Raw genomic sequence first — 27,015 nt, forward strand, 5'->3', positions numbered from 1 at the left:
CTAGCAGACGATCTGATTGCGTTCGTACAGCAGAATTCCTCGCAAATCTGCAGGAACAGGTGTTGAAGAACCCTGGCATTGGAATTCGGGCTTTGTTCGTGGAGTTGCTAACTGTAGTCAAGCCCTGGATAACAAGGGTAGCCAATGGTAGGCCATATGTATGGCAGCAGGATTCGGCCCCTTGCCACACCTCTGGGAAAAGTCAAAAATGGTTGTCTGAAAATTTCTACGACTTCACCAGTCCAAATGTTTGGCCTCCAAACTCCCCAGACCTTAACCCCATGGATTATTTTGTATGGGGCGCAGTTGAAAAAGACACCAATCGCACTTCCAGTAATACAAAAGTCCAGTTAATGGATAAAATTAAAACAGTTTTTGCGCCCCTTCCCAGGGAGACTGTAGCATCAGCTTGTTCGAGGTTCCGAAGCAGAATTGAAGCTGTGATCGATGCTAATGGTGGTTATTTTGAGTAAATCTTGTTGATAGTATTGTAATTAACTCTGCCTGTAATGTTTTTTTGTCAATTCATTAAATTTAATAGATACAAAGAATATTTTCTTTTTCCTTACGAAACTGTCAAATTTATCCCGAACACCCTGTATATATATATATAATGTGTGTGTGTGTGTGTGTGTGTGTGTGTGTGTGTGTGTGTGTGTGTGTGTGTGTGTGTGTGTGTGTGTGTGTGTGTGTGTGTGTGTGTGTGTGTGTGTGTGTGTGTGTGTGTGTGTGTGTGTGTGTGTGTGTGTTAAAAAAAATCAGCAAGCGAGGCCGTTTTTAGTCCTGTCTAACTTTTGGAGACTGAGTGGGCAGCTCAATTTTCACTGGTACCCAATTAGAGATAGCTGGCCCAAGGCTATCACTAATAAAGTGACATGCAGTGAAGAGAGACGGTTCAACAAGTGTCGCCATCTCGTGGTCCCTAACACTCGTATTTAATCTGAAATAATGTGGGTTGTAAGGTCAATTTTCTTGAGTTTATGGGACGAAAAACCCGATTTTCCGGAAGGGAAAACCCGCTTGCCCATGCCAGAAATCAACTAAATCGGGAATCGGTCAAAAAAAGGCATAGAAAAATTACCTATAGTCGCCGACTAGACTCGCATTCAAGTCTTCCTTCCTGCGGCCAAGCGCCGTGGTATGCATACGCCACATCCACTGAGCTAGAAATAGTTGAAGTTGCGGCAAAAATAAGAAGATACAATACACGCATTGAATAGTACAAGCAAAATTCAATATTTCGCGCAAATCAGCCCCAATTTTACAAGAAAATTGATTGCTGCATGAATGATAATCTTAAAGAAAATATAAATATATATACCAGAGACAATGAAAATACACTTAAATTCTCGAAAAACCTATGGGACAATCCTAAGAGGCACAATAACAAGGCAAAGTGGATTGAACAAATTACGAACGAATCTCAGTAAACGAAAAATGGACCAACTGAAAATAACAACTCAAATGGTTCAAAAACAAGCTAAAAAGCTAAAAAATTGGTCAACATCCGGGAAAGATGAATTACATGGCTACAGGTTGAAATAATGAACAGGCTTACACGAAAGACTTGCTAACCAATTTTATGATGTTTTAGAAGGACAATGCAAAGAAGAGTGGCTCACGATTTTAATCATAAAGGATAAAAGAAATGGTCCCAACCAAGAAAACTTCCGACCAATAACCTGCCTGCCAACAACTTTTAAGCTACTCACAGGCATACCAGCTGATAAAATTTACAGCTATCTTAAAGCAAATTCTCTTCTCCCAATTGAACAAAAAGTAACAGCAAAAATTCAAGAGGCAGAAAAGACCAAATGCTGATTGATAAAATGATTCTGAAAAACTGCAATCACAGAAAAACCAATCTTCACATGGCTTCGATAGATTATAAAAAAACGTTTGATTCGGTGCCTCATAGTTGGATTTTAAAATGCACAGAACTATTCGGCATTAGCGAAAACACAAAACGTTTTGCAATCCAGCATGAAAAACTGGAAAACAATGTTGGTTCTGAATAGAGAAGAAATTGGAGAGGTAAACATCAAAAGGAGTATCTTTCAAGGAGGCTCATTATCTCCTCTATTGTTTATATTGTCACTGATTCCCTAAACCAGAATTTCAAATAAAACTGCTCATGGTTATCAAACTGCGCAAAAAAGTGCAAAGATATCTCACCTTTTATACATGGACGATCTGAAGTTGTACGCAAAATCATAGAATCAACTCCGATCCTTGTTTAATACTGTGCACATATTCAGTCAAGATATATCGATGGATTTTAGCTTAGACAAATGTGCAATTGCTGGAATAACAAGAGGAAAGTTTGAAGATCTGAACGAAATCGAGCTGTTCAATTGTGAAATAATCAAGGCAATAAAATTCGAAGATAACTTCAAATATTTGGGAATTTTAGAACCATCAGAAATTCTGCATAATAAGATCAAAAAGAACTAGAGCAGATTACATAAGACGAAAACTCCTTAAGTCAATGCTTAATGCTGGAAATTTCATAAAAGCAATTAACCTGCTAGCCATTACCTGTTCTGAGATGTTCAACAGGCATTGTTGAATGGACCTAGCTAGAGATGAAAGATTTAGACCGAAAAACTCGAAAATTAATGGCAATGCACCATGCCCTCAATCCTCGTGGTGACATTGATAGGCAGTATCTATCACGCAAAAAATGAGGTAGAGGATTATTACAAGTGAAGCAAGTTATTGAAGAAGAAAAAAGAAATTTAAATGATTATCTGCAGCAAACAACGGAAAAATTTGTAATTGAGGTAAGGAAAGAGGGTTTATTTAAACCCATGGAGATAAAATTGAAATCATAACCAACCAAGTAAAAGTGAGAACCGAAAGATGGAAAAATAAGGCATTGCATGGAAAATACCTTCACAGCATAGAGGAAAACGCTGACAGCAATTGACCTGGCAATGGTTGAGAAATGGAGCACTAAAGAGAGAAACAGAATCAGTAATTTTTGCAGCAAACGAACAGGCCATTAAAACCAACGTTATGAATACAAAAAATTCAAGAAGACAGTAAATGTAGATTGTGCAAAGAAAAGGAAGAAACGGTAGACCACATTATAAGTGGGTGCAGAAAAATCGCACAAATTGAGTACAGTAAAAGGCATGATAACGTAGCCAAGATAATTCACTGGCATTTATGTAAAAAGTATGGGTTTAAAGTGTCTAAAGACTATTGGAAGCATAAAGTTCACCAGAAAGTGGTTGAGAATGAAAAAGCTAAAATACTCTGGTATTTCAAAATCCAGACTGACAAAAGCCTGGAATGTAATACACCCGATATCATAGTGGTTGAAAAAAGTGAAAACAAGGGTGTTAAGTTTATCCAAATATCAGCACCAGGAGAGAGTCGGATTGATGACAAAGAAAATGAAAAAATTACAAAGTATCGCGATTTGCAAGTCGAAGTTGAACGAATCTGGCAAAAGAAAATGAACGTTGTTTCCATAGTAATAAGTAGTTAAGGTGCCATCCCTAAAACATTGAAAAAACATCTAGAAGCACTCGAGTTAGATGGATGAAAAATTGTGCAGCTGCAAAAGGCCGCTTTGTTCAGCTCAGCATTAATTTCATAAAGTATTTCCACAACTCATAGGCCCTTGGGTAGGGCTCGAATTAGTGTAATATAACGAGCCTTTTACTTAAGAATGAGGAAGCAAACCAAGCGTTGATGAATATTATACATTGTGTGTGTGTGTGTGTGTGTGTGTGTGTGTGTGTGTGTGTGTGTGTGTGTGTGTGTGTGTGTGTGTGTGTGTGTGTGTGTGTGTGTGTGTGTGTGTGTGTGTGTGTGTGTGTGTGTGTGTGTGTGTGTGTGTGTGTGTGTGTGTGTGTGTGTGTGTGTGTGTGTGTGTGTTAACGATACCAAGCAATTTTACAAACTTAGTTTTAATCCTTTTTTCCAAGTGAGCAAACAGACAGGTAAGTCATATATATTAGATTACACAACTAAAAAGAAATTCGCTGACAAAAAACGACATAAACAGCAGTAACAGCAGAATTGGATAAAGGAAGTGCTTACTCAGTGATATTGCTGGATTTTGCAAAGGCATTTGGCAAGATTCCACACGGAACTTTGTTGTATAAATTAGAGCAAATGGGTATGAATCTGACGCTGGTGATTTGAGTTAGAGGATGGCTGGTGGATAGATACCAAAGAGTGGTTTACAGAGGAGCTGAGTCCAGGAGAAATCAAGTGACTAGTGGTGTATCTCAAGGCTCAGTGCTTGGTCCTCTATTGTTTAATTTCTACATCAATGATAGTGAGGATACTTGGAAAGGAAATCTCCAATTGTTTGCTGATGATGCAACTTTAGGAAGAGCGATAGTCAATTCAGATGATGTAGGTATCTTGCAGGATGACTTAAATAGGCCGACGCTATCGACTAAGATAAATGGCTGTCAGTTTAATGTGGCTAAGTGTAAGGTGATGCACTTCGGGAAGAAGATGAGATCACATGCTGTTTACTATAATAATGGAACTGAACTGCAAGAAGTTAACGATTCAAGGGACTTGGGAGTTATTGTGGACAGAGAACTTAAGTTTAAAGGGAATATTGCAAAGATTGCCAAACATCATTTCAAATTACGTGGTTGTTGGAGAACACGCTATAACAAGCAGGGATAAAGAAGTTGTTATTCCACTTTATAAGACATTAATTAGACCGTATTTGGATTTATTCATGTCTGTGGGATGTTCCCTACGATGATAGATTGACGATCTTTGGGCTCCAAAAACTAGCTGATAGACTTAGGAGAGGAGATATGATAGAGGCATCTAAATTATTAAAGGAATTTTATAGGATAGATAACTGATGACATTTTTAAGACCAGTGCAGGAAGGGAGAGAACGGGGGGCCATCCCTGTAGATTATATAAGAGTGTGGTTAGCAAGGGTGTTAGGACTAGATTTTTTACTTGGAGGGTTGTGAAGGGGTGGAATGCTTTGCTTGAGAGTGCCTCGTCTGTGAATGAATTTAAGGAGAAATATGATAGGTATTGTGTAAATAAGGGTTTGTGTGTCAATATGTGGTCTCCCGCGAAGAGTCTTTTGACTCCATGGAGACACCGTTATAATAATAATAATAATAATAATAAACCAACACTAGAGAAATATGATCTGTCTGAACACCATGAAAAACTTTTTTTTTTCAAATAAAAAAGTGTTTCTTACGACCAATAAATTAAAATAAAGAGATTCATTCAGAAAAAAAATTACTCCAACTTGACGTTTAAAAGTTAGACAAATTAAGGACTCATATTGGCATATTGTTGCAATTGTGCATTATATGAGCAAATTTGACCATAAAATTATGCTGTGAACATATTTACATTTTTGGCCTTGTGAAAATATAATTTACTTTCATATATTTTCCACTAAAATCAAGCTATGAAAAGTTTTCGGGCGGTTGTGTCTTTCTTTGGTAGATATTACAAAAACGGTAGCATATTATAAATCCGGATCTAGTATATCTTCTTCTTCCTTGCTGCGACCATACGTGCGCGAACCGAACCGACCTGTAGTGGAGCCTGATGTTGGGGGAAGAGCTATTATTGTCTGTAGAGGTATGTGTTCACGAGTTATGGTTGTCCTGGTCTAAGGAACGAAAAACCCAAGTTTCCGGGAGAAAAAACACTCAACACCTGTATCAGAAGAGTTCACTCACCTTTAGACGAGACCAGATAAAAGTCATGGACGGAAATCGAACCTAGGTCTTCCCACCAAAGGGTTTCGTCTATACCGACTGAACTGCAGAGGCTGTGCAATATAATACAACATACAGTATTCTCACTACTCTTCAGGGGTATTATTAAGTAAAATAAGGGCTACTTGTACACAAGCACTGGGATACTGCGACAGCCGATGAATTTTTCCATTTAATATTTTCGGACCGGAGTTGACCGCGTGTAACTGAAACCGCGGAAAGCGAATCCGCGGATAAGGGGGGAACTGCTGTATAATATAATATATAAATATATAGTATAATATAGCATTTATGCTATGAAGCGAATGTAAACCGGACAATATAAGTTCAAAACACGCACCAAACGAATCGGCTGGTTGGGAAAAGTATTTGATAATAGCATACCGCCCGCCTGTTTGGCCGAGTGGTAAGCGGATCTGCTCTCCAGTCAAAAGGCTGTGAGTTCGAATTCCGCAAGCGGCATGGAGGTTTGTCATTACCCAACTGAATCTTCGTGGAAACGGTATCTGCGATCCTACCACCTTCTAGCTGAAGACTTCACCAATAAGGGACGGGAGTGAAATTACAGCATCAAAATGACGTCACATATGAATTACTAAGATAACCTAGTCTTCAATAACTTAGAAGTAAAGCAAAAACGTGACCACACGTGACCCTGTGGGTGGTTCACTGATACTGCCATCGACGCGTTACGGCGCGGACGGACAACTAGTAAACAATGCACTGATACCCGGACGAATACAAACTATGATGTGAGTTGAAATCACTTCGGGTTATTTTTTCGCACATCGTCCACAGTAGATTTTTTTGAATGAGTTTGTAACATTATTTTTACTCTGTTCTTGTTTGTTCTAGTTGTATGCTTATGTTTTGTGAAAGCAGATGGATATGGAAGGGGTGTTTTTTTTTTTTTTTGAGGTTTTGCAAGCATAAAAGTGAAGATAAAAGTCTTCCTTTAACCTGGTGTGGGGGAGCAGATGAGTATAATATTTGACGTGGGATGAATTGCGTTTGTGTGTTTTGAAGGTGGAGGAACCAGTGGTTGGCTGTGTTTTTGTGGTAGGATAGATCGGTGTTTTTGAGACAGGGTGAGTGGTTGTGCATTAGGTTAGCTCTTGAAGGCTGCAGGTCAGTAGAGTTTGGTTCTTTGCAGGGTCGGATCTACCGACGGTGAAAGACAGCATTTGCACCGGGCAGCAAGTTTTTTGGGACGGTAAAATTGCCATAAACTATACAAAAAATAAGTGGGAAGGGGCGGCAAAATTCCTAGGGGAGACCCAGGTTCTTTGAGCCCATGTTATTTTTTTGTTTGTTTGTTTATTTATTTATTTTTTTTTTATCTCATGTTTTGGTGTTGTGGTGATTCGTTCTTTTCACCGACTTTAAATGGTCAGGTCAGCTTCCTACAAGAAATAAGACAGGACTTTTTTTTTCTTGGTAGCAATGAAATTGACAATGACCTCACTCAACTGGATGGAGAATTGCTATTGAGATTACTGTTTAGATCATTATTTATGAAATGTCGGAGCTTGGAATGTTTGACCATTTTGTGGGATCAAAAGCAGTTTCTTGAAGGAGAATCTTGCAACCATTTAAAACCAGATAACTCAGCTTCATCGGAAAACTTATAAAGGTTCTTCACAACCTAGATGAGATTCAAATTCGGGTCTTTCCAACGAAAGGTCATCATCAATGTTAACTAAGCTACAGTGGAATAAGAGAACAGACTGTATTACTATCATCACCAAAAATATGAGCAGGATTTCACATCAATGAAAGAAGTTATTACATTCTCACTCAGAAGACTGTTGGAGACAATGATTAGAGGAGAAACTAGAGATCCAGCTGTAAAGCCTGCATTCATATGTTGCTTTTGTAAGTAAGCCTTTATCGCCAAACTGTCAAATGTTCGGTAAAGTCAAGAGCAGCTACACAATTTTCTCCAAACGTTTTCATGGCTTATGTAAGGTTGGTAAATGTTGGCAAGGAGAGCCAATCTGATTTGAGAGTGGCGGAATCTGTATTGGTGGTTACTGATTAATTCCTGGCCTTTAGGTCGTTGAAATTGACTGTCAGTGGCCTTCTCCATTATTTCTGTGAGAAATGAGGTAAAGGCGCTTAGATGATGGTATAATCAGGGGCCCTACTTATGCACAGGAGTACAAGGCTCTAGCTGGGAACCTCAAAAAATTAGGGCCAGTCTGAGAACTTTAATGAGAGGGATAGCACTCTAGAACCTCATGAAAAGTGTAAGTACGACCATGAGTATAATGGCTGATTTTGTCTGTTATTTAAATTGGACTGAATATTGATTATAAGACTGCAGAACGGACATCAATTTTGGAGCAAACGTTTTGTATGTAATTGTCAGCACAGCATCAGAACAGAAGATTCATTGCCATACAGATCAGGATTCTTTTTTGTGGCTTTCTGGTGAAAGATCAGCAGTGTGGTGCACTGAACCATTCTTGGTAATGGGTGAGGTTATTTGCCTTGGCTATCTGTACAAACGTTGGAATGGATGAATGATGCAATAAGATTAAGCTCGATCTCTGAGAGATGTTTACGATGGTACTTTCTAAATGCAAAATGTGTAGAAACATGGAAGGGCAGAATTGATTGTAAAAATTATGGAAACAACTACTGGCTCACTCTGGAGTTTATTGTATCTACTGGACCTGTAACTTACCTTATATTGGGGAAACTGAATTTGCAATCTCCATCTGTAAAAAAAGAACACAAACAACTTACACCAAATTGATTGGAAAAGTATCTATTCTTGACATCATACAAAAACCTGGTATGAACACAAATGTAAAGAAGCCTACTGACGTTTTGATTACCCATCGTAATCTTAACAATAGTGGGGGCATAAAAATCCCAAAAGTGTGGATGGCACACATACTTTAGGATTCTAAGCAATTATTTCAGCTTTTATTGGCCACCATCCATACTGTTTGGTTTAATTTATATGTATATTTACATGAGTAATTTTGTGTGAACATGTTACTCTGTAACTTAATTCGTTTTTGGATTGGGTGCTTTTTTTTCAGCTGCTGAGAGATGCTGTTTGGAGTGAATGAGCATTTGTTTGGAATTTCTTGTATGCAGAATTTTTTGCTGGATTGCATATCACGCTTGTTGATGGGCCAAAGCTTGAGTATAAACGAGGAGAGAGTAGAAACAGTAATAATGACAGAAATAAAGTAATAGGAATAATGACAGTGTAGAAATCATGAATATTATCCAATTTATTACCACTAGTTATTTTATTACCACTCTAGTTCTAAAGATTGTGAGTAGCTGGGGAAGAGAACTTCCAGGGAAAAGGAAACTTTGATAAAGTTATAATATGATTTACCAATAACAGAGATGGAATCTGCAGTTTATTTAGAAAGAAAACTGGTTAGGAAAAGGCAAAAGGTGGTGAGAATTAGCCATTATTCTGGTGGGTATTTCTTCCAGATTAAACAATTGCATTAGAAGAGGGAAGCGATTTGATTTGCAGAGGCTAAAGTTCATTTCTGAACCCAAACACTGAGGTATTTTCTTTGACAACCTCGGTGTTTGGAGGTGATGTTTATTGTTTAGTTATTTTGGTTCCAAGGCAGTTCCGACAATCAGAGCATTTATAAGAAAACAGCAAAAGAATGCGAGTATGTGAGAGAATGATGCACAGAAACTTTGAGTCAAAGAAGAAAAAGAAAAAAGAGGATTTGATGTGGCATTTTCTCTCATGGTATATCAGATGTTCCAAATACGCAAGTCCCGTGATAGAAAGGGGGATCATACAGCTTATTGAGATAGTTGAAGTGATTGTGGCTGCCTACCATTTGGGGTTTTGTTAAAATTGCATTTGACCATCATATCGAGCATCATTTGTGTTAAGGCTAATAATATTGGTGAGCTGGGTTAGGGAAATATAATTTTTTGTGTTTCTGTGATTTTATGCCTTTAGATTTTTTTTCTAGTTTTGTTCATGTTTTTATATCTCTGTCATTTTTTTTTAATCTGCACTGACACAAGAATTATTTGAAATGTCTTCCATGGGTAGTAATATCATTAGAAGAGTTAATTAATAAGGAGGCAGAGTGTAAGGATGAAAGTCCCACAGACACATCTCCAATACAGAGTGCCCTATCTTCTGGTCAATGCATGGTCACATCTATAGACATTGCTATACCCAGATTTCCCTCTAGATACAATCTGACAGAATAACTGGCAAGAACATTATTTACCAGCTAGTTGGGAATCCTCCTCGTGAATTATCATTTGAAAGCTGTATCCTTGAATGAGATTCTCCATGCTTGCTGCGCAAGCTCGTTGCTTGAGAAAGAAGTAATATTTATTTGTTAATAAATGCATGCATTTATAAACTTTCCCTTTAGGCTTTTATTTTTGTAGACAGAAGACATCTTAAGTTTGTGCAGCAATAATTGAACTTTGCGTTGTGTATCGAAAGCCGATGCTTCCTCGTCTGGTCGAAGCTACCTTGGCTTGCTCGGTTGCAGGAGCTTACAGGTCCTCGCAGCAGCACTGTGAATTCATGCGAGCGCATAGCCATTTCACGTCGTATCACTCTGTTGCTTAAACACGGGCCATACGCAGTGAAAGTAGCTCTATCCAGTGAACTTCGACAGCCTTTAGAAGTGTGCGTGTTGCTTGGGAAAATTAAGTTACAACCAACTTTTTATGACGATGTTATTGACCAGTTCATAAAGAAGAACCGTAGGTTAGAATTTGTATTCAAGTAGCTAAATTGAAAAAGATAGAATATCATTCTTAAAATAAATGTTGCATTTGTATGATTAAATGTACATACATTTCTAAATATATAGTTTTAAATGGTCAGTAATTCATTATTCCGCTAATCAGACTTCAATCACACCTCTCACTGCCTGAATCATAACAAGAGCAAGCGTGAATTTCAAGACCAGCATTCACCCCTGACTGTATGCAAGAAAAGAGGGAACAGAAATTGGCAACTTTACATCTTAACAAAACTTTCAAATCTGGAAAAAGGCTGCACCACAGGAGAGTGAAGTTTGTTTTGACAGGGAATGCTATATATTGAACATCACCTGCTCATTTGTGGTTCAAAGTTAGGAATAATTAATAAATAACATAAAACAAATTTACCTAACGTATATATTTTTATTAGAATAAACATTTTGGCCTAGTATGAAGGACATCTTCATTATGACTTTCAAATTAAACAACAAGAACATAAAGCAGCGTATTCCACAATGACACTTGCAAACTGCATGTACATGATGTAGAGCATCATGTCTAATTATATTACAGTTCTTGTTGGATCTGCTAGCCAACAAGTGGCTTCCCGTCTTATCAACAAGATATCTACTTTGTTACGCTCAGCTAAAGATAAATGTCTGCCTTTAGACCATACTGGAATGTATCAAATTCCTTGGTAGTGTGGTGTTTTGGCCAAACAGGAAGATCTGCAATTATGTGTGGTGATGAACATATGTTACGTTCCATGATCCAGAGCAATCAGTACTTGTGGAGCATACTATCAACACCAGACACTAAGTTCTTTGTAATAAAAATAAGGTTTTCCATTAAAGTAATTATCTCTTGGAATGTTTATACAAAGAGACTTGCGAGACCTTACTACATCAGCTGAATCTAAATAGAAACGATGTACTTAAATTATCCTTCTTATATGGTATGCACGGTACACCGTATCGTTCACTTGCTCACATCACGTGCACCTCTGAGATCAAAACTGGATGTGATTTGTATCCCCATTGCCCTGCAGTTGGTCTATATGAGCCTAGGCAGTCTATGTTGACCCTGGTCATCAATGGTGTAGGGTTGGCCACCACATGCTCACTGATATATCTGTTTGCCTATAGTCCCAGTCTACCTATTTAATGTCTGCATTCGGTTTGGGTCCATTTTACTCTGCAGGATGGACCAGTGTCAACTTCCTATCTCTAATGTTTTGAGTGTATGTATCATCACATATATATATATATATATATATATTATGTGATGTATATGCAGAAAGATAGTGGTAATGTGTATTATACTTGACAAGAAATTATGTTCTTGTTTTAATCCCATACCCTAGCATAAGTTTGAGGTAACTTCACGACTAGTGTACTAGTATGCAAACTCTGTTGACTTCACATTAGTTGCCTTCATGTCCTATAATACAATAACATTATGGAGAAAGGTTCGTAAACCTTTTCACACTATTTTTGTAACTGAATCCTAATGCGATTCTTAAAATTGTTGACAGACAGATACAGCTAATGATGAAAGAATAGATATATTCTATGTCATGTATATGTCTGTAAACATGATATTTGAGTGTTGAGGAAGAACAGGGTCTGAAGAAGCATTATCCTATAGTCAATGGATGTCAAGTTTCAGCCTACTTCTTAAGAGGTAGCTTGAAGTATGAAAGCCTGGTTTTTGTCTCATTTAAACTGATAAATCATTGACTTACACTATTGATAGCATGCAATGGGGGAAGTGAGAATGTTTAAGTGTATTTATACCATAATGGATAAAACTTATGAAATCTTTTTTTTGGGTGGGGGTGACCGATGGTGGCTATTTAATTAAGGATTGTTACTCTCCCACAACTGGATGCTGCAGCCCACTTCCAAAGAACATTCTTTAAGCAGTGAATTTGTACGTACCATTTCCCATTCCATAAAAAGTCCAAATTTCCTAAATGATTTCTTAACAAATTCCTTCAGAACACTATTGACTAGGCAACTAAAAAGATCTAGGTTTGGCCTTTCCCCTTGACACACCAGAGTCTTATAGTTTATGTGGCTTTAGTCTGGCTCTTGAGACTTCCTGATATAACCTGCAAAATCTTCCATTTGCAGGTTATAATGATAGCAGCAACAACATAGGCTCAAGGTATAGTTTGGTAAGAAGGATTAAACGTTGAGTTGAATTAAGCTATATCTTTACTCTGCCCCCCAAAAGATTCTTATGACAGCTGGGTATAAAAAGGACCAGAAAGCTGTCAGCCCTTTTTATTCCTCTGCTATATATTATAGATATGATGAGTTTGTATAACTACATGCATTAGTGAAGTCCAGGGCCAAAACCATAGGATTCAAGCAGCTGAATAATTAAGGATGTTCAATACAGTTGAAGACTTTTCATGAAGGCTTTTTATCATCTAAAGTTACAATCCCATGTAATCACTATTGTAGAAAATAATACTTATTAGATCTCTAATGAAATGCTGGTCTTAATCAATGGACCTTCCTAAAATGGAATAATTCAAATGCTTGTCTGTTATTTATTATTATTACATGACGCCTCCAAGGAGTCCAAAGACTCATCGAGGGAGGGCACCTACTCTACAGTTGCATCTCCACCAACTACAGCAAACTGCAACTATCATCATCTACAAGAATGCCATGTACTGTCCACCGCCACTACCACCACTAGTATTTTCACTGACAATCACAAACATTCGTGCCTACGGCGAGTGGGCAATGGATGTTTGTGATTCGAATCCCCAGCCTCTTGGCTGGAGAGCGGATATGCTAACCTCTCGGCAAGTTGGGATATTTGGGATATAGATGCACACTTGGTAAGGTTACCATTTTGGGAGACACGACTGATATTATGATAATAAAACGGTTATGTTTGACCACGAAAAAACTGTTTGCACTGAAACCATAAATGGGCTGAATACAGTTGCATTTTTATAAAAGCAGAAGAACGCGTACAGCACACGTATAGCACGTGTATGATCTACTAGTTATTATGTAGGAACGTTCTGTAGTTAGCAGAAAAATTTAATTCTGGCATCTTGAAATATCCAATGACGATCTTCCAGATCTCGGGCAGAATTAATACTTGGTTTCTATTAAGTTTTTTTTTCTGAAACGGAGAACTGTTGTGGTTTCTTTTATCATTCGGAAGCGGAAATCATATCAAATTTGAACTATGCCAAATAGACTTTCAATGCTATCAGATTTACGAGGATATTTCCATACTTTAGACCACAACTTATGGTCACGTTTAGATAGAATGATAAATAATATTTATGACAAGGCCTTTTCTATCAGTAATCAAAGCCAAATCAAGAAATTCAATGTTCTTTAAGAAAAACATTTTCAGTCAAAACCTAGTTTGCCGGACAACACTGTTATATTTAATTGCTCCGATCGTGTTCTATGAAAACCAGGAGTGAGAATACTTAAAAAAGGCTTCAATGTTTCTATTACTCCTGATCTAATTCCTAAAGTGGACATCATATACAATATAGAAAAACTCGTTTCGTTGCTACTGGAATCCATAGCTAATGATCTCAGACTTAAAAGCAGTATCACTCTCTCTTCTTCATGAGCTCCGCACAAAAACATCACTCCTCCAGAGAGAAGAGCTATGTTTAGGTTAAAGAAAGATAAAGAAATCATCATCTTAAAAGCTGATAAAGGCAACTGTAGAGTGATCTTAAATACTAGTGATTACAAAGATAAGATCCCCAACTTACTATCTGGTACATCTACTTACCGTGTTTTAGATTCCGATCCTACTTTAAAGAATCACATTGATACCAACGATTTATTATAATATGGATAGCTGGTCAACAGATTTAAAACGGAGATTGGAGTCTATTCATGCACGAACGCCGAGACTATACGGCTCTCCAAAAGTCCATAAAAATGGAATACCGTTACGCCCCGTCGTTGATGGTATTAATTCGCCTACATATTTATTATCTAAACACCTTGCAGTTTTTTTTCTCAAAGCACACATCCGCAATTCGGATACTTACATGCAAAATTCACAACATTTCGTGCATAAATTAAACATCTCGATCTCCGATACAGATCTTCTGGCAAACCTGAAATGTGACATCATTATTTACCAATATTCCAGTAGAGGAAGGGATCGACATTTTAGGAAACTTCTTCCCTCAAGACATTACTTCTTTGTTCCACCATTGTTTAAATTCTAACTCTTTCCTATGGAATAAAACCTTTCACCGGCAATTAACAGGCCTTGAAATGAGAAGTCCTCTTTCACCACCATGTGCTGATCTCTTTATGGAGAAATTTGAAAATACAATTTTATCTCGACTGGATCCTAAACCCACCGTTTGGTGGAGATACGTTGACGATATTTTTATTGTTTGGAAAAACACGGAAAAGGTTTTGCTCGATTTCCTAAGCAAGACCAACGCTTTACATAAAATTAAATTAAATTAAATTAAATCATAAAATTAAATTCACTCTAGAACTGGAGAAAGATAACCAATTACCATTTCTGGACATTTTAATTAAAAAACAAATAAATGGACGCATCAGCCTTACAGTTTATCTCAAACCAACCAATACAGATAGATACACTTCACTTCTTCCCACCATATTTCTCAGAAACTTAGCATTAAAAAAATAGAGCCTCTCTCATTACAACTGATGATAAAGACCTCCAAGATGAACTATCCCTGATATCATATATTCTTACAAAGAATGGTTATCTTAGAAAATTGATCCACAAGATTCTTTTCTGTGACCCCCCCCCCCACCCATAAAGACGACCGGAAGATATAAATTAGAATTCTACTATTGTGATTCCGTTTATAGGGACAGTTTCTAATACGATTGCTAAACTCCTCAAGCCACATGGAATACGAATAGCTTTTAAACCTTCACAGATCATTCGCCAATTCTTAAGATCTCCAAAAAGATAGTCATCCTTTTTTCAAATATGCCGGAGTTTACAACATACCCTGGTCGTGCAGCTTAAACTATATTGGCCGGACTTCAAGAAGTTTTGAAATCAGAAAAAAGGAACACATAGGAGACGTCAGTAATAATAGAGAAGACAAATCGAGGTTAGCCTTTCATTTTGCTAGGACTAACCATATTATAGAATGGGATAAAAGCTCCATGCCCTACTTAGAGGAGGATTTCCGCTCCCGAATGATAAAAGAAGCCACAACAGTTCTCCGTTCAGAAAAAAACCTTAATAGACACCAAGGATTAATTCTGCCCGAGATCTGGAAGATCGTCATTAGATCTTTCGACATGCCAGAATTAAATTTTTCTGCCAACTACAGAACGTTCCTACATAATAACTAGTAGATCATACACGTGCTATACGTGTGATGTACGCGTTCTTCTGCTTTTATAAAAATGCAACTGTATTCGGTCCATTAAATTAAGGGGATAAAAATCCCTTATTATTTTACAGCCAGTATGCGAAACTCTACGATCGAAAACTACGATCCAAGAGACTCTTGGATCGTAGTTTTGTAAAACAATAAGGGATTTTTATCCCCTTAATTTAATTAACTTCGCCAGAAAAAATAGCCGTTTGGCTTTCATCTTAGTTATAATGTATTCGGTCCATGTATGGTTTCAGTGCAAACAGTTTTTTACCGTTTAAGTGTTCTTACATTTACATAATTTTAACCCTGATGAAGCCAACAGCCACAGCTGGCGAAACTAGTTGGTGTAACTTAGTTTAAAATAAATATATTTGACCCAAAAAAACCAATTAGTAGTCATTCTCTCCTATAGACTGATATGATATTATACGAACTGAGAATCCATTGGTACATACTGCAATGAATGTTCTTGAGGGAGGAAATACCCAAGTTGCTGCAGGAAGCACTGATCACTCGGTGATTCTGGAAGTAATCATATCACTTGCTATTAGATAATATTCAGTAAAAAAAAAAAAAAATCCCATTTATTCCATGGAAACTTGCCAAAATTAAAAAATCTGTAATTAGAAAATTACAGATTTTTGCTGGTCTGCATAACATGATGTGAAATCTTGCTTCAGAGTGCATCAATGACAAGAGCTCTTCCACATTAGATAGGATTTTATTGGTGGTATTGATAAATGATGTGCTGGGATCCTCTATGATGCTTCTGCTACCTGTAATGGATTGAATGTTGGTGGATGTATGCTGACATTTTTTTAATCACTAGTAATATTTTGTGGGTGCATACATGAAGTTTATGTGCATGAATCATGATCTTACTACGATCCTTCTTGCTGAGTGTTCCAAATGCAAAAAGACTCTAGTTTCTAAACACTGGTATTCTGTGAGCCTGGTCATCAAGCTTCAGATATAAAGTTGAATGCCTATTCAGGTTTGACTTCTTACTGTACTTATGGATGACACCTTTTAGTGTAGACTTTAAGACTGAAGAGTCACTAATTGGTAGTGTGGTAAGCATGTCATGATGAGAATGTTGATGCAGTTTTTTATAAGCCAAAGAGATAACCTGTATCCTGTAACAAGCTACTGTTGAAGATCCAATATGATCTATTTCTTTGTTTATTGTATCCAGGTATGGAGATGTTGAAGAGAGTGGAATCATGGTCTGTTATTATACAGTACCAGAAGTAATAGAGAAGACAGAAAATCCAGTTAAGAAGAAATTATTATTATTATTATTATTATTATTAGTCACCTCAAGGGAGTCCAATGACTCATCGAGGGAGGGAATCTACGCTACAACTCTGCTTCCACCACTTACAATCCACCAATTGACCGCAACTACACCAATACCATTTATCGCCGACCGCCACCACTAGTATTTCCACAGACAATCACAAACGTCCATGCCCACGGCGGGATTCGAATCTGCAGCCTCTTGACTGGAGAGCGGACATGCTAACCACTCGACCAGCCAGGCTGGGCAAATTTTCTGTATTTAATAATAAATTATAAAATAATTAAAATGGAATTGTATAATGACTATTGTTCTGGCATCTGCCCTATATATGATATTATATATGCATCCAGATCTTATTTGTCCTCATATTAATATTTTGTTCCTGATATGATGGCAGTATCAGTATACTGTCATCATATCAGGAAAAAAACAACGGACAGCACTACCAAGGAATTAATAGTGTAGTCCGTTTTTTATTTTATTTGATCTTTTTTTTATAATTCAAGCAAATCACTCCTGTTAAGTCTAAGTACACACAACTTTACCATGATGGGTTACCAGCCCACCTCTGGTTATGTTCGACATTAGATTGCTATGCCATTGTCTCCATATAGGCTGAAAACAGTTATTTACAAAAATGATTTGTTTAACTGGTTATTTAAGACAGATTCTATAAGTTTTAGGAGCTTAACTAAACCTGTTCTCAAAAGTATTTTCTGTTTTAATCCATGGACGTTTATTTTGTACAGAGTAAGCCTGCAGTCTTACAGCATGAAAATGGAAGCTGCCTAGAAATGAGAGGTGAGTGATTAAAAAATTAAGTAAAAAGCAAAACAAAAAGCAGAAGATATCAAACTCATCATCATTTAAATCTGTAATAATTTAAGCTGCTTTCTACAAATAATTCATAAATAGGTTTAGTTTAGTAATTCTTTCAGACCATTTAATTAACAAAATTTGTACATTTATAGTATTTGAAGTGTGTTTGTGAAATATAGGTCTTGCTCTAGCAATTTCCTTCCATTTTGTGAGGTGATAAATAGATTGAATAAGGAAGAATTAGGATGCCACATTAATATACAGTACAAGAAGGGAAAGGTGGAGGTAGATAACAAATTACTTACATACAGATTTCTTTCTTCTTTCTTTCTTTCTTTCTTTCTTTCTTTCTCTTTCTCTCATACCAGCAAGCTGTGTATAATGGGGACCACGGTGTGTCAGAAAAGGGAAGGCAAGGACCTGTATTTGTTCAACTTGTTCAGTCTGTTATTCTGTTCAGTGATATTTTGAATGGATTGGCTAGAGATTATCAGCTCTTTGCTGATAATGAAAATTTGGGGAAGTTAATAAGTGCAATAATTTATTGGCCAGATGGAACATTTTAGAGAAATCTGCAAGTGAGAACATTTTAAAGATGTTGAAAATAAAAAGAAAACTGAACTCCAGTTAGCTTTTCACACAATCCATGCAATTCATCCTGTACACTGAACACAATCCTTTTGTCAGAAAATTTAAAGAAGCTTCGAAATGCAACACACTCTTGCTCGATATAGTATGAAACGAGGCATCATCCTGCATCAAGTTTGTTCTTCATGCAAGTCTCACATTTAAAGATGTTGGGTATGACACCTCACCTTGTTGTAGAATGTGGCAATAACAGCTAGTGCATCTGCTTTCATGTGATCATTGTAAATAAAATAAATAAAAATATCTCATCTGTCTTTTATTTTCCAAAGTTGCAGCCCCTTGGAAAAACAGCAAGTCGCCATTCTTCAAGCCTCTGCTGATAATGAGCCCAAACAATCAATGGATCAAAGTTTTTCAAAAGAGATAGTATGACCAACAATTACCTGCATCTTGTAGCCCTAAACCGTAGGGTTTGTCATAGTCAAGAAATTTAAACACTGTAGAACTCACTATGATAAACCTAAGATTTGTCACTGTGTGGCTTCTGCAGTTTGTTTGTTTGTTTGTTTGTTTTAATTGGAGTTAAAACCTGAATTTCTGTGAGAAAATTCTGTTTGCACTTGACCATGACAGAGATCATTAACTCAGGAACCAGCTAAAGAAAGGAAAACTTAGAAAAGTTCACCTAGTCGGCAACTAGAATTAAACTTATAACCAGTGGTATGCTGGAGCCAATTCACACTGCCTCTCATTTAAGCTGATAGTTAAATTTTTAAGAATTTTGCAAACCAGTTGTTAAACCAACAATGGCTATAGGCTGTGCAGTAGCACACACTTCAATCCACAATGGCCAGTATTTAGGTAATAAGCTTGTATATGGGGATAAGGTAAGTCCAGCCAGAGGACATTGATTTCAGCTCTCTTTTTTCTTCCCCTTCCCTATGCAGCAGTGTAGAAATTATCTCTGCTAGACGTTTTACAGGAATATGATTTTTCAAGAAACATCTGCTTAATTTTATGGTCATTTTCTTAAGATGATATTAACAAGTCCATGCTAGATGTCTGTCAAAGATTTTGCATTTATATAATTGTCAAAAAAGAAGAGGAAAGAGAGAAAAGAAAGAAACCATGGATGACGGAAAATAGTTTGAGGGAAATAACACAAAGAAGAAAGTTAGTTAATAGTAAAACAGAGGAGAAAAAAAGCAGTATAAAGACTTGAGTAGGGAGATACAAAGAGAGATAAGAAGGATAAAGGAAGAGTGGTTAGATGAAATAAGTAAAGATACAACAGCAAAGGCAGAAAGAAAGGACATAACAGGTGTTTATAAAAACGTTAATATGATGACAGGAAGGAGAAAGATGCTAAGGACTGGCGCAATCAACAATGAAAGAGGTGAAATTCTGATAGAAAAAGAGAAGATATTACAGATATGGGAAGAATATGTAAGTAAACTTTATGAAGACAGGAGAAAGAGGATAAAATCAAAGGAAAGAGCAGAGACTGTGCATCATGAGGGAGGAATGGAATCTAGCAATTCAAAAGATGAAAGAAGGAAAATCGCCTGGAATAGATGGTATACAGATAGAACTTATAAGGAATATAGGTGAAAAAGGTATGGAAGTATTATGGCAAATTATTAACGGAATTTATGAAGGACAAGAATTACCAGAGGAGTTTAGAAGATCAATTTTTATCCCCATTCCAAAAAAGAGGGGAGTTTTAGACTGTAACAATTTTAGAACGATAAGTCTTATAACTCACACAGCAAAAATTCTGGTGCAAATAATTTTAGAGAGAATTAGGAATAAAATAGAAAAAGAAATGAATGAGGAACAGTTTGGATTCAGAACCAACAGAGGAACTACAGAGGCTATAACTTGTCTAAGAAACACTGGGGAGAAAACACAAAACCATGGTGGAAAGTTGTTTTGGGGATTTCTAGATTTTGAAAAGGCATTTGATACAGTGAAACATGAAAGGCTTTTTGACATTCTAGAAAATACTGATATATAAAGAGATTATATTGGTCACAAATAACGTCAGAATGTGTAAATGGAGAGGAAACAGGAGAATTCCCGGTGTAGAGAGGAGTCAGAAAAGGATGCAAGTTATCGCCATTATTGTTTAACTTTTATAGTGAACAAATGTTCAGAGAGGCACTTGAGGATGTAGAAGAAGGAATAAAAATAAACGGAAGAATCATTAATAACTTAAGATATGTGGATGATGTAGTGGTGATGGCAGAAAGGGAAAATGGGTTACAAGAAATTATTCAAAGAGTTGAAAACTCTTGTAAAGAGTATGGACTAAGAATTAACACAAAAAAGACCAAGATAATGATAATGGGTAGAAAAATAGGAGATAATGTAAAAAATACGATGTGGAGGAAAGATTTAAGAATAAGTGGAAAGATTTCAATATTTAGGTAGCTGGATCTCAGAGAAAGGAACTTCAGAGTTGGACATTAGAAATAGAATAGGCAAAGCTAAATCGGCATTTATGTAAATGAAGAGAATTTTAATAAACTTCTTCTTATTATTGTGCTATCTTCTATCGAAGGTCAGCGACCATCTTGGCGAACAAACTGCGCTCTTGTGCTAATCTGAGCAGTTGTGCACTGCTCTTTCCTGTCCATTTGTCCAGTGTCAGTACTGACAATGCTGCTTCCCAATGTCAGGGGCGGTGACCCCAGCAGGTACTTATTTAATGGCGGCACTACTCGCCATGTCACAGAGTTGTCATTGGGCTTTGTGAGGTTTTAAGTGAGACAGAGTTGCCACTTCTGCTCCCCCACGCCCTGATAGCTCAGTCGCTGTTGGTCCACGGCTGCTTATTCGCCAGATTGCTCTTATATCGCAGCTAACCTCCATATCTGAAGGCTGTTCCCCGATCCGCCACCTGGGGACGCACCCGGTAGTAATCAGCTCTGCCCCGGGTTCTTTTAATAAACAAGAACACTAAAATAGGCGTTAGAATTGGAATAGTTAAAGCAACAGTTTGGAGTATTGCAAGTTATGGAAGGGAGTCATGAACACTCAGAAAGAGAGATATGCAAAGAATTAATGCATTGGAAATGTGGTGTTATAGAAAGATGGCAAAGATTAGCTATACAGAAAGAATATCAAATCAAGAAGTTTTAAGACAAGTTTGGATGGAAAGAACACTTCTAAAGAATATTATGCAAAGAAAGACCAGATTTGCAGGACATCTTCTGAGAGGTTCTTCGGGACACCTGACAAGAACTATATTACAAGGGAAAGTTGAGGGAAAGAGAAGACGTGGAAGACCAACTAGAGAGTGGTTTAATGACATCGTGGAATGGACTGGTTTAAGAATGATGGAAGCAACAGACAGAGAGAAATGGAGAAGAGCTGCTTATCTGCTGCAACCCTCTTGCTAGAGGACGATAACTGTCATGAACTAAGTAAGGTCATCATTGGATTAATTTTGAGCTGACATTTGCTGGTAATGGAATTTATTTATACTTTTGGGGGGGTTGTAAATCTCACAAAGGGAAAACCTGCCATGTTTTTTTCTTGTTTCTTTACTGAGGTAGTTGTTAAAAATTACCAGCACATGCAGATGCGTAGCTAGGGAGGAGTGGAAGGGGCGGAACTCCCCCAGGCAGCACTTTGAACCTTTTTGAACTTTTGCAGTTAATTCTAAAATACAATCTTGAGAACTCATTCCCAAATATTGTAATACCACTGCGAATTTTCCTCACAATTGCTGTAAGTGTTTCTAGTTGTGAGAGAAGTTTTCCTAAATGAAATTGATTAAGAATTACCTTCATTACAATAAAATAGACTTCGCCAATATCATCGACGATTTTGCTAACAGAATGTTGAAATTAAAGTTTTACTTCAGAAATAAAAATAGTGTTTTAATTTAATTCGCTATACGTCGTTTTGACTTTTTGTAGTATTTTTGGTGTGTATTGAGAATGGAGGCAAACTCAGGGACTGCCTCGGGCAGCAAAAGCTCTAGTTACACCACTGAGCACACGCCCCTACTTATAACTGTCTTTCTTCTGGTGGCCTAATGCTATGGATGAAAACACAATTTCAGGAGGATTACACAGGCACCTGCATTCCTTATCTTAATTATTATTACTCTAAAACTACAAGGAGTCAAATACTCATCTAGGAGGTCCCTTTGTCATACACAGCTCTTCATACCACACCTCAAACACATTCAAATTTCTGAAGACACAACACACTCAGGCAACACATCCCAATTATTCACAACTATACATGTAAAAGCACCTGCTTCTCACTCCCTTCTTATACGGCTTCCAGGAATGACCTCTTGTTCTACTCTGATCTCCTACCATTTTATGAAAAATCTCTTCAACATTGATCCTATAACAACCCCTTACCAACTTGTACGTCTCTATCATATCACTCCTCTTTCTCCTATCCACTATACTCTGTAAATTGCATCTTCTCATCCTTTCCTCATATTCGACATTCCAGAGATCAGAAACTACCTTAGAAAGTATCTCTGGATCCTTTCCAACATCTCTTCGTCCGTCTGAAAACCAGGTGACCAAATCTGCGCACAGTAGCGCGTGTGTGGCCTAATCAGAGCCTTATACAATGGAACAATCAATGGAATCAATGTAAGAATCTCCTTACGTCTACAAGTCCTCCGCATCATTCCCAGAATTCGTTGTGTTGTCCTCACAATTTTGCAAACTTTAGATCCTTATTTACCATCACCTCAAGATCTCTTATTTCCAACAACTCAAACAACACATCCCCACCGAACATAAATTCTATATCCCATCTTTGTTTTCCAAATTTTAAAACCTTACATTTTGCAACATTGAACTAGCATCCTCACTCCCATGCACATTGACTCAGTCTATTTAAGTCTTCTTGTAAGATCACAACATCTACTCTACACCTCATAGTTCATCCCAGCTTTGCATCATCTGCAAAAAACTGAATATCCCCATTCAAATCTTTCCCCAATATCATTAATATGCAGGTTAAAGAGTAATGGCCCTAAAACAGACCCCTCAGGCACACCACTAGTGGCTTTCCTCTTTCGGGATATTGCTCCTCTATGCACAACTTGCTGATACCTATCAGATATCTCCAATCCAATGCACTAGTCTAATATCCAACCCAGTTCACTCTAATTTGACTATCAACTTATCATGGTAATCTATCAGAAGTCTTTGCAAAACCTAAGTATACTACTGTGTATCCATCGCTTTTGTCTAATGAAACTGTTACCTTGTTGTAAAAATAAATAGATTACTAAAACATGATCTCCCTTTGGCAAATCCATGCTGTCCATCAAAGATAATACCATTGTTGTCAACCCAATTTTGAATCCTGATTCTCACTAGCCTCTCCAACACTTTAACCACTACATCTGACACACAGACTGACCTATAATTTGATGCTTGAGTTCTGTCACCTCCCTTATTACGTGAAACAATCTTACCTTCCTTCCACTCCTTTGGAACGTTACCCATTGCAACTCATCTCATATTAAACAAATATGTCAAAGCAGATGCCAACTCTCTGGCACATTCCTTCAGATAAATGGTGATGTATTATCAAGTCTCACTGCCTTAATAACATCAAGTTTGCTCAGTTTCCGATATACCTCTTGTTCACTTACAGTCAGTCTCTCCTCCTCATCATCAACTGCTCTCGAACTCTGCATGACGTCACATTCATCATCATCATCATCATCATCATCATGCATATCAAAGATTTAGGCCTAGAATGGCCTGTTCCGGCCTTAGAAGTCATCGTTGAATCGTTTAAGAGGACGTCCTGGTTTTCTTTTTCCTAAGGCTTGTACTTTAAGGCTTGTTTTGGTAATCTTTCTGTTTTCATTCTTTGAACGTGTTTCATCCACTTGTGTTTATATTTTTTAATTTTTTCTATTACTAATTCCTGATTTAATTATTTCATAATTTCTTCGTTTCTTTTATGATCAAATAGGGTATACTTTGCAGTTTTTCTCATAAACTTCATTTCTGCTGTTGTTAATCTTTGTTTGTCTTTTTGTTTTATTGTCCAGATTTCCATACATTAAGACTGGTAGGGCTAATATATTGTATACTTTTAATCCGGTTTGTTTTTGAACTAGATTTGTTTAAATATAGAGTTAATTACACCTGTTACTTTTAACTATTTTGCAATTTTTACGTTTATGTCTTTTTCATTTTCATAAGTGATCATACATCCTAGCTAGTTAAAAATGAACTCACCTGTTCTGAGATCTTGTTATCTATTATTATTTTAGTTCTTGCTGGATCTTGTCCTTTAAAGGCCATAGATTTTGATTTCTCTGTTGATATTATCATACCATAATCTTTGTATATCTCATTTAGATCTAAAATAGCTCTCTGTAAGTTATCTTCGGAATTTGTAATTATCATTTGGTCGTCGGCAATGAATGGAGTGTTTAAGTTCACTGTAGGTGAAAGTTTAATTCCTTGATGTAAATTTTTATTCCAATTTATTATTATTTCATTTAAATAAATATTAAAAAGAGTTGCCGAGAGGGGACATCCCTGTCAGACCTCTTTGTTTATCTCTCTTGGTTTAGCTCGTGATTTAATCTTATTTGTATTTGATTATTTTCATATATACTTGTGATAGCTTTTAGGATATTATTTGGTATTTGTCCTTCTTTTAATAGGTTAAATAAAATGCTTCTTTTAACTTTGTCAAATGCTTTTTCAAAGTCAATAAATGCAATATGTGTTTCTAAATTATATTCTCTTCTTTTCTCTATTATTAATTTTAAGCAAAAGGCCGGGTCTATACATGATCGTCATTTTCTAAATGTATTCTGTACTTCTAAAATAAAGTTTTCGGAATATTTCATTAGTTTTCTATTTAAAATTCTGCTATATATTTTGTAACAGGAATTTAGTATACTGACACCTCTTTAGTTTTTAGGGTAATCTCTATTACCTTTTTTAAAGATAGGAATCGCAACTGCTTTTTTCCATTCTATGGGGGGGGGGGATACCAGTTGAATAAATTTTATTTTAAAATAATAAGAGTCTTTCTTTGAGTCTTGTTCCTGAGTATTTATATAGTTCTGAACGTAACTTTTGTTCTCCAGGTGATTTTCCGTTTGTCACATTGATTTCACATTAATAAGAATGAAAGACCTTTATGAATTGCTCATTAAGTATCTCAAGAATGTCTTCTGCAGCAGTTCTTATACCATTTTCTCCAATCAATCCTTCCATAATCATTCTTTTTTTTATTTCTACATATCTAAAGAACTCCCAAGGATTCATTCTGGCTTCATTAACTAACTGCTGTCCTACTTCACTTTTCCTATCCTTACCAACCAAGTCACCTTCCTTGCCTATTCTTTGTAATCCTCTGTGTTCCATGATTAATCTCTTCATTCATCCATTTCACATCTATCTTATTTAACCTTCTAACCACTGGAATACATTTAGACATTGCTTCTACTAGATAATTCTTGAATATTACCCAAGCTGCATTTATCTCCTTTCCAGTCAACTCCTCATTCCATGCTACACCTGCAAGCTGTCTCCTGAGCTTCTCATGATCACCAGCCTTGTAGTTCCACATATACCCTTTCCTCGCACTGCTGGTAACCACTTCATGGTCACTCTCACAACTGGAGGGTGATTTAACACCTCATTTATAACAATATCTTCTGATGAGATGATCAAATCCAAGACCTTCAATCCTCATGTGCCCTCTGTACATACTGCCTGAGGTAGGTTGTCCCTCAAAAACTCATTTTCTTTACTTCCAGTTGCTATCTCATCATCCCAGTTTATATCTCCATAATTAAAATCTCCCATAATGATACAACCTTTTCTTATTTGTTTAGCTAATTTGATTATGCATTTCATGGTCACTACCATCCACATTAGCAGGTCTATAACAATACCCAATAAGTATTTCCATTCACCTCTATCTCACACCATATATATATATAGCACAGCCTCAAAACCACTGGCACTATTTTCCTATTGAATCTCTAGCTTGTATGGACATAACTCTTTCTCTATCATCATGCCACTCCCACTCCTGTTTTGCCCTTTTTATCTCCATAAAACGCATCATACCTTTCCATCTCTATTCCTTTCAGGATGTCATCCTCATCCAACCATGTCTCATTTATTCCAACAGTTCTTGGGTGAAGAAATTCAATTATTGCAGCCATTTCATTTGCTTTGTTTCTAACATTTCTAGCATTTGTATACAAACATAACAGCTTATTCCTGGATCTAAAGCAAGTTTCACTGATACCACTTATTAGATGTGACTTCTCTACTTAACTTGAGCCATTTCTTTTTCTCCTTATTCATCTTAGAAACTTCTTCAAATCCAACTATTTTCCCTTGATCGCAGGTCATTCTCTTTCCTTCATGTCTACATACACACACATTAACATCCTTTCTCATGCTGTGTTCCCCC

At 36.8% G+C, this 27,015-nt stretch overlaps 1 protein-coding gene across 3 annotated transcripts in view; it reads left to right on the forward strand.

Moving 5' to 3' along the window:
* The window catches only part of LOC150100538 (uncharacterized), a 198,564-nt gene that overhangs the window by 125,190 nt on the left and 46,359 nt on the right, over positions 1 to 27,015 (forward strand). For all 3 annotated transcript variants that reach the window (XM_090401331.1, XM_090401333.1, XM_090401332.1), the window contains one exon: positions 17,910 to 17,961. In XM_090401331.1, the coding sequence (XP_090257457.1) occupies positions 17,910 to 17,952 (43 nt within the window). In that variant the 3' untranslated portion in view covers positions 17,953 to 17,961. The remainder of the gene's footprint in view (positions 1 to 17,909; positions 17,962 to 27,015) is intronic.

Source organism: Typopeltis vanoorti, chromosome 12, assembly GCF_054136105.1.
Source record: "Typopeltis vanoorti isolate ZY-2024b chromosome 12, IOZ_Tvanoo_1.0, whole genome shotgun sequence".
NCBI classification, from domain to species: Eukaryota; Metazoa; Arthropoda; class Arachnida; order Uropygi; family Thelyphonidae; genus Typopeltis; species Typopeltis vanoorti.